Raw genomic sequence first — 15184 nt, 5'->3', positions numbered from 1 at the left:
CACTACCTTTCCTCGTGCTTCATTATATGCGATGCTAAAGCTGATCAGCTCTCACCAACGTGGGCTCAACCCCACGCATCACAAACCAGAACACACTTCCATCTACTCTGACACACCTACAACACACTCAGAGGCTGCGGTCCCAAGACCAGAGCAATATCTGCCAGTCCACATACGTGCATACAAATGCCTGTTGGTACAATTAAACACAAGTGGGTAACACTTATTTCAAACATCTCTTTTAATAAGAAGGTGAGAGAAAAACACACCAGATAAAATGCATGCGGCCTATACTTATTCTTGAACTTAACAGATTTTGGTTTGTCTTTATACAAACTTTGACTTTGTACGTGATTAGACTTGTTTAATTGCTAATTCTGTTTTAAATCTAAGTTAATTTCTCATTACCCTTCCATTTCTACTTCTTATCCTCTGGGGAAAAGAGCACACTTATCATTGGGACATTCTCACATCTTCCAAAGAAGCAGTGTAGGTGTTAATCTCCCGTTTACGTTTGATGTGGGTGCGATGGCTACGACTACAGCTTTGCATTTATTAATATGCACGGCTATCACCTCATTAGTTGCAAGGTACGTTTTGAAGTTAAGCTGTAATATTTGCTGAGATGTCTGATCTGGAATAAAAGACTGGCTCATTGTGTTTCCTTCGCTTTAATCCGTGCTCTGGTCACAAACCATCGTTTGCCACACTGCATTGCACAGCTTCTTCATAATGACTGCTCCTGCACCTCAGTTACCACCACCATGGAATTCTGGACCTGTTACCCCACTTGAGCATCCTGCCCAGCCTGCCTGATACATAACAGCAAGGAAGACTGAGTTCCATTTTCCCCGTTTACCTCTGATGCGTTAGAACCAGTGAAGAGCCGGAGGAGATCACCATGACAAACTGGTGCTTCCCTTGCACTGCATTACATGCAGTGACTCTCTGGTGAGACAGGAAAGCACACGTATGTGTGTGTGTGTGCACTGTAACAGGCCCCTGAATAAACACTCTTGGACACTTCTATGCATTTTGCATATTGTTCTCACCTCGGTGAACCCAGAAACAGACCAAGGCCAGAAAAATCTCAATTGTGATGGAAGAGCCATTTCTGCACTTTTCTTCAGACCACAGCGAGGATCATACATAATTCATTAAAAACTCAGAGCTGCTCTCTATCAAGGCAACGAAAGCCACACACAGAAGGGAAAACTTGAGAAGTAAAAAATCAGGCTCAAGCTCTAAACTTACAACAGAAACAATGAGACATAACAGTGATAGTATTTCTGCTTGACCACAATGCTCCTCCAAATCATACTCAGCAGGTGGCCATAGCTCTTAATGAAAAAGATTCAAACAAAAGGGAAAAAAAAAAAAAAAAAAAGATTCAAACCAGCTTTTCCTTTTCAGGTGCTGCAAAAGTGTGGCAAAGGACTGAGCTGCCCAATTTGCATGATACCCATCCACGGATGTTCCAGCTCCCTTTTCTGTTCTTCTCATTCTGACATTTGCTGTGGCATCTAGAATGGATGTCCCCTTGCCTGGAGCAGGTGGAGCTGTTAAACCACAGTGTTTGGTGACAGGCAGGCTCATAGATCCCATGTTTAAACCAGCACCAGAAACTGTGCCTGCACCCAGCTGGCCACGATCTCTGGGTTATTTCTGTTCTTTTAATCCAGGGACAGCCTAAGGTTAAATACAGGAGCAGCCAAAGCTTCGAGGTGGGGCAGAAACTCAATGCCTGGTGGTAATTAGGGTTTCCTATTAACTTCTTCTCAGGCACTGCAGAACTGGACACCCCCAGAGGAAACGGTCTTCCTCACCTATTTGGTTCCCAATCTGAACTGTTCTGCTTGTCTCCCTGCTTTACACTTCTCCTTCAATCACAACTGATGTCGGTTACTGCACGCTCCAACTGTGCACAAGGGCTGAGAGAGCAGATGGGTTAAATTAAACAGTATTGTTAGTGACATTAGGAGCTGGAGCTGTTACTTTCAGACATTTTAGAAACATTATAAATGTAATGAGTTTCTCTTTTCCTTTTTTATTTGGGGAGATGAGTGGGGGAGAAAGGGCTTCTTTGTTCTTTAAACAGCATTTCGCACTCTTTTTAGAGCACACATTGAAAAAAAAAAAAACAACTCCATCTCAGCCCCATATATTATTTTTATAAATAAAATCAAGAGCAAGAAATAAATTTGGTTGTAAAAAGAATACAAGTTAGCTTCAGGAGCAAAACAGGCATCAAATGGCTTGTAATGCCCAAGCAGGATTCTGTAATTATACATGACCACTGCAGAGGACAAACAGGTGACAATCTTAGAGGTGTGACACCCCATCAACACTGGTGGATGCCACGCAAGATTTCTGAAGCACAAAAGAAGAAAACTCAACACCTATCTTCTGGTTTCACAAGTCAAGCATTTGGTGAACGCTGGTGACTCTGAGAATTCCATTTGGCACCTGTCTGTAACCACAAGCATTTCAGTCTCCACAACATTCGTTTCTCCCCTTAGGCTACTGAGAAGATGAAGGAAAATGAAGGAGAATAGTGGTAAAAATATTCAATCAGCAAATCTGCAAGGCTAATGAATAAGATTCACTCTGTGTAACCCCACTGCAATCAGATCAGATGTTAGTTTGGTCCGCTGCTTCTGTGGAAAGTGCTGTTAAAACAGGAGGGTGTTTTACCAAAGAACAGAAAATATCTGTTACTCACCTCTGTGCAAAATCTTCAGACTCCATAAATACGTAAGGCCTTTCACGACCTGAATTCAAGAAAAAGTAACAACACATATTAGAGACTTTTCCCCGACTTCCCACATTGTTTACTCGTTTAATGCAAATGTTGAACATTTCTTCTTCAACTACAGAAACCATCTTCTTTTCCTTACCATTCTCTGGACCAAACACGAGCCTCACTGCACCCTGCAGCCCCAGAGAACAACTGGGCCCTGAAGGGAAAGGAGCAGCACAGCGCTCTGCTCTCCTCCCTTCCATCACTGGAGCCGTTAGAATGAAACGTGAAAAGCTGTTTCTCCATTTCCACATCGGAGCATCAGGAGATGTGTTTTAATGGACATCTGTAGCACGTGCATTTGTACTACAGAATGTTTCCTAAAACAACACCCATGGTATTTCCGTGGGCAGAACATAGCCATGGGCTGGGCACTGCAGGGTGCCATCTCTGCAGGCTTTACTTCTGTCACGTCACTAACTCCCAAACTTTAACACAATTTTGTTTCCCAGATTTACGTTTTCCAGCAGCCCTGAGGACTCACCAGACCCAACCAACACATTCCTGCTTGCCTTTGCTTTTTACCTGCAGCACCTCTGCTCTGCCAACCAGCCCCCACAGAGCAAACCCTCTCCACAAAGTTTCTATCCATGAAATGACATTCCATTCATTCTCCCAAGATGTCCTCTTCATGCACCTCCACAGCAATAAAGCATTTCTGACATTTGTGAAGTCGCAGGAGTTTTTTCAGACCAAACAACCGCGTTCTTTCTGCTGTCCAAGCAGGTTGAAATGAAATCATTTCTGTTACAGTGATCAAGCAGAAGCACAGCAGATATCATACAGTGTGAGAGCAGAGAGCACAGCAAATTTTCAGCCTTCCTATTGGATTAAAAACTTGTCTTAAAATTCATTCTGTAACCAAAAACTGAATCCGTCCTGCAAGCCAAATAAAGATCCTGGATCTCTGGCAAAAAGCTCTGGATGGCAATTCCTCAGCGCTGCGCTCACGCCACTCCGGCTATCTCGTGGCCTCAGATGGTAATTACCTGCAACAAAGGGCCTCAGTCCAATTCTGCATGCCCTGCGGTGTGGCCTTGCTCACTTTATCCTTTCAAAAAGCAGAACGGGGGAATTCTACTCACACAGCTTTTTGACATAAGGAGGAAAAAAGCATCGACGCAAAAAGGGTATGCAACGTTTCAGGTTTCCTCCAAAGGTGAAAGAGATTTTAAGTACATCAAGCTTCTCTGATTATTAAACATATGTTTAGACTGTTTAACATCCCTGGAATAATCATAAAATTATTTAAAGTATGTATTCATAGAAAAAAGGAAATATTCTGGAGGGGATGGGGAATCAACAGCTGTGAGTTATTATACATCTCTATAATGGAACATGTGCTGAATAAGCAGTTACAAAGACACTACTGAACAAACTCACATTCAGACCATCTCAATGCTGTACAGAGGAATGAAAAGAGGGTTTTCTTCCTTCAAGGGAGGCTGCAAATACGCACACAGAAAAACCCCAAACGGGCCCTAGTGCAGAGCACCGTTATTCACCCAACTTATGGCTGCCCATGCAAAGGAAGGGCTCTGCGTATCAAACGTGATGCTAAAATGGTGCTGGAGCGGAGTATCTTTTGATGGAACATCCAGCAGGAATTATTGGTATTCAGCAAAGTGGGTTTTACAACAATGAGTTGACAAAGCCTTGACACAAAAAGTACTTCCACCCGCTGTCAATCACTCACTCTCGTGACAGTTCAAGTGCACATCCTTTCAGGGAGAACTTCAATCAACATTAGCACTCAAAATACAGTGCACAATGTCACTGCTTCAGAAATTGAAGTGAAAATAAATGCATGAAGTGGCAAGCAAAGGTAGAAGAGATTTTACATCGGCAGACCCAAATAAATACACGGCACAAAAACAGGAGCCTGCACATTGCTTTGGGATTCCCAAGATATGCTTTTCCCATAAAAAAACAAAAACAAAAACAAAAACCAACCCCTCCCAGCCCTCTGCACAAATAAGGAGAATGAAAAGACAGATTTCCCCTGCGTGCTGACACTGCCTCACTGAGACAGCCAGGATGGAGTCGGTGATGGAGCCAGATTGCTCTCCAGCATCCTGGGGAGCCGGGTCTGTTCTGCCCCTGTTGCTGTGCTATCCTGCCTCTGAAAACACAGAGCATCACCCCAAGCTTCAGCAATGCTTCCTCTGTCCAGGCTCTCCTTGCATTATTTCCAGCATTCTGGTTGTCAGCTTCAGCACTCTCCCCCCAAAATAATAATTGAGAGAAGTGTACCGCACTCGACAATAAATTCCTGCTGCTTCAGCCTGAAAGCTGACTGTCCACCACAATTAACATGATCACTTCTGCTGTGTGAATCAGATAACAAGAATGGAAAGCAGGCTGTGCTGTACCAACTGCATGTATGCTACATGGCATGTTTGTGCCCTCTATCAGACACCTGCAATGCACAGTGCAAGTATTTACAGCAGCACTGCACAGAAATGGGGGAGAAAGAAGGAACTGAACGCTCCCTGGCTAAGGGAAGTTGGGGCTGTCACAAAAGGGATGTGTCCTGCTCAGCCTCAGCCTGTGCAGATCAGGGAGGACAGCAGAACGACCTTGAATAGGGCTCAGCATTTAGCTCAGGGACGCGGTGCTGGCCTTGCTGCGTTGAGCAGACACGGATCTCATCCTGGACCAGCTCGGTTCTGTGAGCAGGACAACTACTTTCAGGAGTGTCAGCCCAGTGCTTTTCGTGGAGATTAAATGTATGTACTGAGAAAGGAAGCAAGAAAACCATCAAATCAGATAGGGGAATGCTGGGGCACTGCTACATGCCCCCCCTCATCGCTTTCCTGTGGAAATGGCTTAGCTTAGAAACTTCTACAAGTATAACAAAAAGGTACTCTAATTAACAGATGTGCAGGTCACACATATTATTAAGCAGCTCCAACAGACTAATGCACTGTGTGTGTCTCAGGAGAATGAAAGACAAATGACTCTGTGTACACGGTGCAAGGAAAGGAAAAAGAAAATGCACAGACTGAAAGAAAAATAACGCAGAAGCTCCGGATTCTGTCCACAGAACCAAGCTCTCGCTTTTGTTCGACATTCTCCTTCCCACCAGTATGTGAGCAGAAATCCTTTAGGCTCTGGGTAATCTTCACAACCTGTTCGGGGAGGGGATTGTGGTACACACACACTATGCTTGGCAAAAGGTGCCACAAGCCACGCGCCGGGCTGCTGGGCTCTGCTGAAATGTCAGGCACCAAGATGAAGGGCACTCATTTGTGACAACTTAGCGGCGCCGTTCCCGCTGCTCCTGATAAATGATGGAGCAAACAGCAGCTCTCAGTGCCTCCTTCCAACAAGTCTACTATGCCAATTGAGCAAGAATTCAGCACCAGAGCAGAGGGAGCTGCCAGTGCTGGTTCAGCCTCAGCGCACACCTTCTGTTACTGGGAAGCAGGAGGAAGGGGCGAGCTCCACTTTGGAAGCACCTGCTCCTTTGTTCACCTCTTTGCTGACCCTCTGCACCACAGCAGCCACGGTATAGATTGCTAAAGCAGCAAATGAAATCACTATGAAAAAAGCCAAGCATCAGCTCTCTGCCTGTGTCAGGGAGCCATGCACCACCAGGTTTGCAAAGAGATGACCCTGCAGCTGAACGTGTAGGTACACACACACACACACAACATCTTTACTGAAGACATAAAAGACGGGGCTGAAGCACCACTGCTATAGAAAAGTGAAGAAGAGGATGAGGACATCTGCAGAGCACCAAGCTGGGTGGGCTGGAGATGGGAGGGAGACAAAAATAATTAAAGAAATGATCAAGTAGGTTAGTGTGGATGTATTAATTACACAGTATGAAGTGAGATAAGGAAAAGGATTTGAATAAATGCTGGAAGGCCCATCCCAGCATTATTACACCATAATACACATGCTGCTCGGCATCAGGAATGTGATACCACGAGCAACTCACCATCCACTGCTCCATGGGGAAGAAAAGATGAAACGTTTTTACTCTGAACTAAAGGTGAAAAGCATTCAAATTCCATAAGAAGCTGCTAGGCTATATAATGAGCAGATTTGAAGCTACTTAGAGGAAACAGCATCAGAGAAGGATGTTCATCACTCTGGGCAGGCCACACAAATTAAGAGAAAGTAGAGCTGTGAATTACAATGAACAGAGACTAAATAGCTGCCTGTGTTGGATTAAAGGATTTAAATTGTCAGCTTGATGTATAATGAATGTGAAAACCCAGCACTTAATTAAATGGCACACGATAGAATAACTTTGTTATGCTTTAAACTGCTTAAGTTATCAAAGTATTCCTTATATTTAGCAATTGTTTAGCAGCATCTCTCCCTTGTGAGATCCACTAAGACAGTGGTCAATTACACACTGTTCAGCCTTGGTTAAAAAAAAAAAACATTTTTTTCCTCCCCTCTCTCTTTTTTTGTTCCATAATCTGCGTTTTCAGTCACAGCTGTTGAATTTCTAGCAACACAAAGTCACAGGATGCTACTGAGACACAATGGCAGGTGGTGCAAGGAGCCCACCATCAGCCCCTTGCTACCAAACAGGCACGTGGGGCTGATGGATCCAGGCAGCTCCTTGCTCATCCCAAAACGACAGCAGGGTGATCCCAGAGCAGCTCCCTGCTGCCTTATTGCCAAGACAGAAAGAAGACAGAAAACACGTTCTACCATTGCGCCTTGGTATCAGGAACTGGTGCCATTTTTTCAACCCCAAATCAGAGTTTTCAACCAAACCTCATTGTGTTACTTGGTGCAGAGTGAGGATGGACCAAATGGAAATGGCACAGACAGTCTGCAGAAGTGGCCAACGAGGGATCAACGCGAGGCTGAGGACAGGACTGCAGAATTGATTTTTTAGGAAGCCACACAGCATAGGCGGGCACACAAAGGTAAATTAAAGGAGGATAAGAGGGCTGCTCCATCCCAGAAAAGGTGATACCAAGAAGCACAGCCACACAGATCTCCAGTAAAACGTGTTTTTTTCTCATCCCACTCGATTTATCACATCCTCTTACATTCCCTGAGCCTTCGGCAACACGAGTATTGGTCACACAATGGGATGATTCCCTTCACTCCTCTCTGGCCCAGCAAAACCTTTACAGCAGCAAATGGGCTCCATCGGTGTGTGCCTATGATCTGAACTGCAGAGGCAGCAGAGCCCTCTGCCCTCAGAGCTGCGTCCTCAGGCATGGGTAGGAGGAGTGACAAAGAGGATGGATCCTCCCTTCACATGGGGGCAGTGAGGAGGGGGGTTAAGGAGATAACTCAGCGTTCCCAAGGAGAATGGGTGCACTCACATCCGGGTGTGTTACACGCCCAACCAAAACCAGGCAGAAAAATAAACAAAGAAATACTTACAGCTACTGCTATTCTTCCCAGTACGTGCTCTGGAATTTTTCTATAAACATCCAAAGAACCCCCTGCAGGGACAAACAAAATGTGCTTAGGTAATACAAAATAAAATACTGCCCTAGATTTGAAGCCACAAGGGCTTTCTATGCCTTGGTTATTAATAAAAACACCATCAATGATATAACAATAAGTGTGTCAGAAATAACTGACCTTACTAAACTTTGAATAATCACATGAAACAGTACTTGCTTCTCTTTTCACCCACGTTACTTATTTTTGTACATAGCATTAATGCTAAAACACCTTTTGGAAAACCTCCCAGCCAAAAGACACAATATTGAAACTGGAGAAATCAAAACCTGTGCGTAGGTTCTCAGGAACTGACAAAGCCATGGTAACGAGCCAAAGTGGATTTCAAAGCCAGAAGTATTCTGCCTGCCTCCAAAACCTGGTGCCAGCATAATGCAAAGCTTAAACCCATACTTAAAGTCAGCTTCTTTGTGTGATGATCAGAGCAGTGAGTTGGGCTGAGCCTTCCAAACTGCATCTGCACTGATTCTAAAACACGAGGAACTTCTGGGCAAGCAAATAAGTTTTGCCAGAAAGCTCCAGTATGGGACACAATTTCTTACTTGGCACAGAAACATCCATCAGCATCAGAGAGTTACACAGAAAGCAAGAAATCTAAGTCATGGTCCTAAAGACATCCCCCAAAACTGAGAAAGACTGTTTCCCTCATCTCCCACGTAAATACAAGACCAAACTAGCATTAACAACGTCTCTGGGATGAAATACAAATTCTTGGCTAAGGGAGAAAATCTAAAATTGAGAATTAAAAAAATCCAAGTAGAATAGGGAGAAGAAAAAAAAAAAAAGGACAGGCAAATTACACGCAGAATGTATTACACTTAGCTTGCAAGAATGCATAGGCTTATTCCAGGCTAAAGGTTCCCAAAAGTGCTCAGCACTGATCCAACTGCTCTCAGCATACCCTACGGATTGCACTGATGTCACCAATGGGAAAAGAGCTGGGCCAGTACTCAGCAGTTAGGAAAGCTGCACCTTGCACTTTGCTTATGGTTCTGTTTTTAGAAGTTAAACCCATTCGTTCTTAAACGCTGCAACATAAAGAAGTCACAAGGTCCTCATTCCAGCCTTTAGTCTTAACACTTTCTTATTCTAATGATCTTTTTTCCCTTTTTACAAGTACATGTAGATAGTACAAACGGAATTAAGAGGCAGCAGCACCACACAGCTGCTGTTGATTATGAGAGCCAAACAGAAGGCCATGCTCAGCATTAACAGCAACCACCTGACCTTATGACTTATCCTTCTGTTCTGGATTAAAAGACCTGCTCTCATACACCAAGCTGCTAAATGCTGCCGTTATGAGTGTTGCTAAGGGGGGTGCAGTACAACAAGTTTGCAAACAGTTGGGGAAATGGGCCACTTCTTTATGGAGAAAAAAAATAACTGATAGTGAATAAACATTGTGGACCAAATTTCCAAACCAAACCTTTGCACAGGTAACTGGGTGGTCTGATAGCCTGCACTCCCATTGCTTCTATGGGGAGTTTAGCGGGTGCTCAGCGCTTTGAAGGCAAAGAGGCAATGGCACGGGTAAAAGACTGTGGTGCATTTCAGCACCTTTATTTACAAGAACATCAGTTCTTCTGCAGACAGAAAGATCAGAAAGCCTCATTTCACATCTCCATTGATCTCTACCATGACAGCATGTGGAAGGGGAAACCAGATCAGTTCAGCCTCTTGTCTTCACCTGCATCCTCACCCATCCCAATCGAATGCTTGGGAAAGGAAAATAATTGGCAAGGTCCCTTTATTTGCATTTGTTTCTTCCTTTAAATGATTGCTGCCGCTTTCTGCCAGAAGGGGTGCACAACATGAGGCAGATCAGAGGTCATCTCCAGTATAATTCCAAATAATTTTGCGTGGTCAGTGAACACCACCGTCGTGCAACATCACAAGGGATGCAAGCCCTAAAGGCTTAAATATTTCCAAACAAGAATTCGGAACTGCAAGCATTTATGTCCATCATATTTAAGAGTCTCTGAATTAGCAGCACACACGCTCCAGGCAGACACATGCTTTGGCATGAGCAGCTGCTTCCTTCCTGCGTGTGATACTGCGTGCAAATCTTGCAGTTGCAAAAACAGAAAAGAGAAATGGTGAATGGTCACAGAGAACACCCACAGATTTAATCTGTAGGCTTTGGCAAATAAATAAAGTACTTTTTCATCAGGCCTTGCAAATAGGGAAAATCTAGGAGAACAGAATGTTTGCAAAGGGGACACAAGACCCACTGGAACAGAGGCTGTAAGTGCAAAGAGGGAAATAACAGTAGTAAGAGATCATTTTAACAGGAAGGAAACAAAATGCAGCATAAAACCCTACAGGGCCTTATCTGAGCTCCCCATCAGAAAGACAGAAACTGCTCAACAGTGCTTAATGGCACACATTTGGCTTGGGAATTTTTTTTCCCTGTCAGATAGCCCTTTCTCTGCAGTAAATCATCGGCGAGATCCTCACTTCTTCATATGCAGCTTAACTGAACCTTCGTGCACAGCCTGGGTAGGGCAGCAAACGCCGGCTCAGGGCGAAGGCCTGGAATAACACACATAGGAACACACAGCTGGGAGCAAAGCAGGGCTGCTGCACCACACACCAGGGCTGTGTCTGCCACGAGACGCTCTCAGGATTGGTACACAGAGGGCAGCAATGATTGCAAGCTGCCCTCAGCTGCGTGCTTCTGCCTTTGGTGCAAGAATGCAACGTTCCAAAGCACGTCTCTGCAAGGATGCAGGGGCAAACTGCAGGGAAGGGGATGGGAGAGATGAGAGCACGCTCAGAAACAAACTTGGTGCAGCACTGCTAAACAGCTGCGTTGGAAAATAATTCCTTGCTTTGCAATTAAGAACCGATTTCCACTGAAAACACACAGGACATTGGGTTAATAGATTTCTTTAAAAGAAAATCTGTTTTGGCTATCAAAACACTAAAAGTGAGGAACAGCTGTTTCGTCAGTGAGGACAGATTGTATGGAAGACTCAAATATCAAACCACAAATTAAGCCAGCATTTATTTCTCTTCTATTTACATTTTCAATAAAAGTAAGTGAAATTGCATTCAGGAAAATACAGCACAGCACAGCACATAACACAAACCCCACACTAACCCATTTGAAAAAAAAACCTACCTGCCAAGTTCTCAGTATTTTACTTGATATTTCAAAGTCAAAACACTGCATCTTGCTCCATATTGGGAAAGCACATCTATCTTGGTCTTTCATGTTTATATGCTTAGCAATTAAAAGCACACTAAATATATTTTAAAAAACCAACAGAACAACTCACCATCCATGAACTCTGTACACAAAGAGATTCTGTTCTCTACAAAAAAAGCCCCATAAAATCCTATGATATATGACGAGTCGCACTGGAAAAAGAAATGCAAAAAGAAGCCTGTAACATTTTCTGTAGGACGATGACAAGCAAGAGTAATTAAAATGAGTAAAAAAATCTGTACCTTATAGAGAATCTCCAACTCTGACATGATCTGTTTCTGGAGCTCTAGCGTTATATCCAAGGGTATGACCTGAAACACAAACATCAGACACACATTCAGCTCCCCATGGAAGCAAAGGATTCGACACAAAAACAGAAGATGTGGATTAATGTGAGCAAAGGAATGGGAGGAATTGGTGGAAGGACTGCTTTAACAGTCATGGGCAACAAAAGGAAATGAAAGGACAGAAGTATTTACTTCGGGAAGTCGGTTACAAATGAACCGAGCTGTGCAACCCATTTTATTCGTGAAAAGTGGGGAGATTTGTGGTTTATCCATCTGACCAAGAGATGACCCAGAACTTGAAGTCGTGCCCAACACGCAATGCGAAGAGCAGGTATGGTGGGTCTGTGCTCTGTGAACAGAGCCTGCAACTGACCCCTCCTGCTACAAACACGTTTGTAAGTAAATTCTGAACGCTGTGACCTTGATGAAGGTGCTGATTTTAGGCAAGGGCCAAACAAGCACTGCAGTATCAAAGGCAGATCTGAACGTCTCAACAGTGCCCTAAAGGGGTGTCCAGAGCCACCTCCTGCAGCCACTCTTCCAGTTCCAGGTTTGCATTCACCCCTCTTTCTAACATAAATTCTCATCATTGTGTGTTTGTTCTTTTTTTATGAAACGTTAAAAAAAATTAAATATACAGAATAAATGCAGATGGCAGCAGATGGCACAGATGCTTCCAGGTAAGCATCACTAAAGCATTCCTCAAAATGACTACAAACAGCCCAACTAAGCAGATCAAAGCAGCCATTCACTGCCAGGGTCATCTGCTCCCCCCATCCATGCCCTCACTTCTCATTGCTTCGAGGCTGACAGCAGGACCTCCCAAACATGCAAGCTGACTGCAGAGCAACGATAACCCATAAACCACAACTCTGCTATGACCTCATTTCTTGGATCTCTGCACCTGAATTTTTAAGAGAACAGTAAATATTAAAAATAAGACCACAAAACTTTCTTCCATCTTCTCCAGAAGCCATCAGAGAAGACCAGCCCACCCTTGGCAGTACTGAGAAGCTGACTTTTAAAACCAATCTATTCCATGATTACAGGAGACTTGCAGACTTACTTCTCAAGTGCTACCATATAAATCAAAAGGACTCTGAATGCATTCAGCCAGGCTCGGACTCCTACCACAGGATATTTCACAGCTACATACATTAAGCTGAAGGAAAACAAATTCAGTCCACTTGCAGAATTATCAGACACAGGCTGCACATACTGCTGACAAAACCAAATGCGTGGAGAGCATTTCCAAACACATCTTACAGTATTCTAACAAAAAAAAAAAACAACAAACTCAATATCCTGCTTCTATCAGGAGTTTGCTTTAGGGTTATTTATACAAGCTGTCACTAAACTAAATTGTAAGTGTAATACAGGGCTGCCGAGGAATGTTTAGCACACTTGTCTAGATCAATAATCATTTGCCAACAATATTCGCTTACATTTTTCCAGCGTGAAAAACCTAAAATAATTTGCTGGTGTACCACCAGTTTTACCCACTGAATACTAACAGAATTTAATCTATCAACTGTATAAAATCAAATTTTATCTCACTGAATTCCACTCAGGGTGAGATTTCCCAGGCTCACTCACCGCCCCACACGACGATCCGTCAGCGTCATCAGCATCAAACACATCACTGGAATACAGCAAACCAAGACCTGGCATGAAGGAAGGTCCCTGGCTGATTGCATTAATCATAATTACTCCCAGAACCTGCGTTCTAATAGCGATGCTAATTTGGAGGAGTGGAGCTCCCAGCTTGTGGTGTGATGGACACCAGAGGGTACAGAAGCCTACTGGGCAGTCTGGAGGTGAACATCCCTGCGGAGCACACTGGGGACTCCACTGCCCTCCTTCCTCCATGCAATTACATGTAAGTGTTTTATTCCACCCAAACACACTCACAAAAGCAGAGACATCCACCCGACGGCAAGGTTGGAGGAATCTTAAGTTATCTGCGCCACTGAAATGGGGGCAAAAAGAGGAAAAAGGTCCATGGAGCACTACTTCGATCTACACTTGCAATCTTCACTGCCATTCTCTATCTGCATCATTTCCAAACACGTCTAGAAAATGAAAAAAGACTCCTCAAACCCATCACTAGCGAGACAGAAACCATAAATATTGACTTGGTTGCAGCTCCCACCATCATAGCACAGGTAAGCAAATGAGATGCAATGCTAAGCAAGTCTCTAAAACAGCACCTTCAGAAATAACCCTTCAGCAAAACAGTGGCTTTCTCTAGATTACTGAGAGCAGAGCAGTGAAGCTGAGCTCAGACAGAACCCCTTGCTGCAGGAGGAGCTGGATGGGCCCTAACATGGGGGAACCCAACACAGCCCCCATTCCAAGTGAAAAGGGTTAACTCCTGCAGGAGGAATACCTGAACACGTTTCCTCTGCTCTTCACTACACCTCCAGGACAAATAAGGATGAGTTGTCAAGTTAAATACAAGCAGTCAAGTGACTGAATTATAATTTACTCTGTGCTCAATTTAAATTAGTGTGAGGCTATTAAAATATACAGTATAAATACGGCAATTCATCACAAGCTGTCATGGATGACTTCATCTATTTGCTGGAGTGGCATACGTTCCACTAAAGGGAACGAGAGCAAAATCACAGGTCAAATAAAGCTGCTATTCTGTTTTAATTCACTTATTTAATCTGTGCCGACATAATTGTCTTTTACAGTATGTACAACTCCAAGGAAACTTGGGAGTATTGTAGTCAGTATACAAATGATTAATCAAATGGTCCATTTAAATGCTAGCTTAAGAGCAGGAGAAGCTAAAAGCAGCTGAAGATCAGCAATGCACACCCACATCTCTCCTTTGGATTCTTCCTTCTCACTAGAAAAAGGTTGTGTTTGAAAATCTACGAAATCGTTTGCACGATGCCTACCTGTAAGGGATAGACAAACTGCACAATGACAAAGAGAGCTCTGCTCTATAATACAGATATTAGCATGATTTTGGTCTATAATACAGATACTAGCATCGCTTTGTTTGCCTGTCCAGTATATTTGCAAGATTAACCAACAGCTGACAGCATTCTGATCAACAGGTCTCCAGGCTGATGCTGTGTCCTATCAGATCTGTGCTGATCCTGGCACAGCTCTCCTCTTGTTGTTGCTGGCTGTGCTGAGCCATGGATGCAGTCACTACGTTTATTAATAGAGTAAACCAGCATGATCACTGCCATAGCAGGTTTCCTGACCTCCAGCATCTCACTTTAACTATGAGAATACAGACACGCTGCTGCAGTATTAACTCAAAAACACAACTGACAGTGATAGAACCACCACAGGCAGTACCTGCACACAGAATTCCACTTCCCAAATCTTCACGATGCTAATTAACCAGGAGGACCAACCCAACCCTTGGACTCGAAGGGAAACAAGAAGGTGAAATTGCGGGGGAAAGGCTTTTTT

General features: G+C 43.8%; 1 protein-coding gene across 2 annotated transcripts in view; it reads right to left on the bottom strand.

Annotated features, from left to right (window-relative positions):
* Positions 1 to 15184, bottom strand: part of MAP2K5 (mitogen-activated protein kinase kinase 5) — a 111073-nt gene that overhangs the window by 58035 nt on the left and 37854 nt on the right. For both annotated transcript variants that reach the window (XM_010717608.1, XM_031555358.1), the window contains exons 10-13: positions 11702 to 11770; positions 11530 to 11611; positions 8165 to 8226; positions 2723 to 2771 (exon numbers count right to left, since the gene is read on the bottom strand). In XM_010717608.1, coding sequence (XP_010715910.1) covers positions 2723 to 2771; positions 8165 to 8226; positions 11530 to 11611; positions 11702 to 11770 — 262 coding nt within the window. The remainder of the gene's footprint in view (positions 1 to 2722; positions 2772 to 8164; positions 8227 to 11529; positions 11612 to 11701; positions 11771 to 15184) is intronic.

The sequence above is a fragment of the Meleagris gallopavo genome, chromosome 12 (assembly GCF_000146605.3).
Source record: "Meleagris gallopavo isolate NT-WF06-2002-E0010 breed Aviagen turkey brand Nicholas breeding stock chromosome 12, Turkey_5.1, whole genome shotgun sequence".
Taxonomy (NCBI): Eukaryota; Metazoa; Chordata; class Aves; order Galliformes; family Phasianidae; genus Meleagris; species Meleagris gallopavo.
This window is presented reverse-complemented; position numbering and strand designations above follow the sequence as displayed.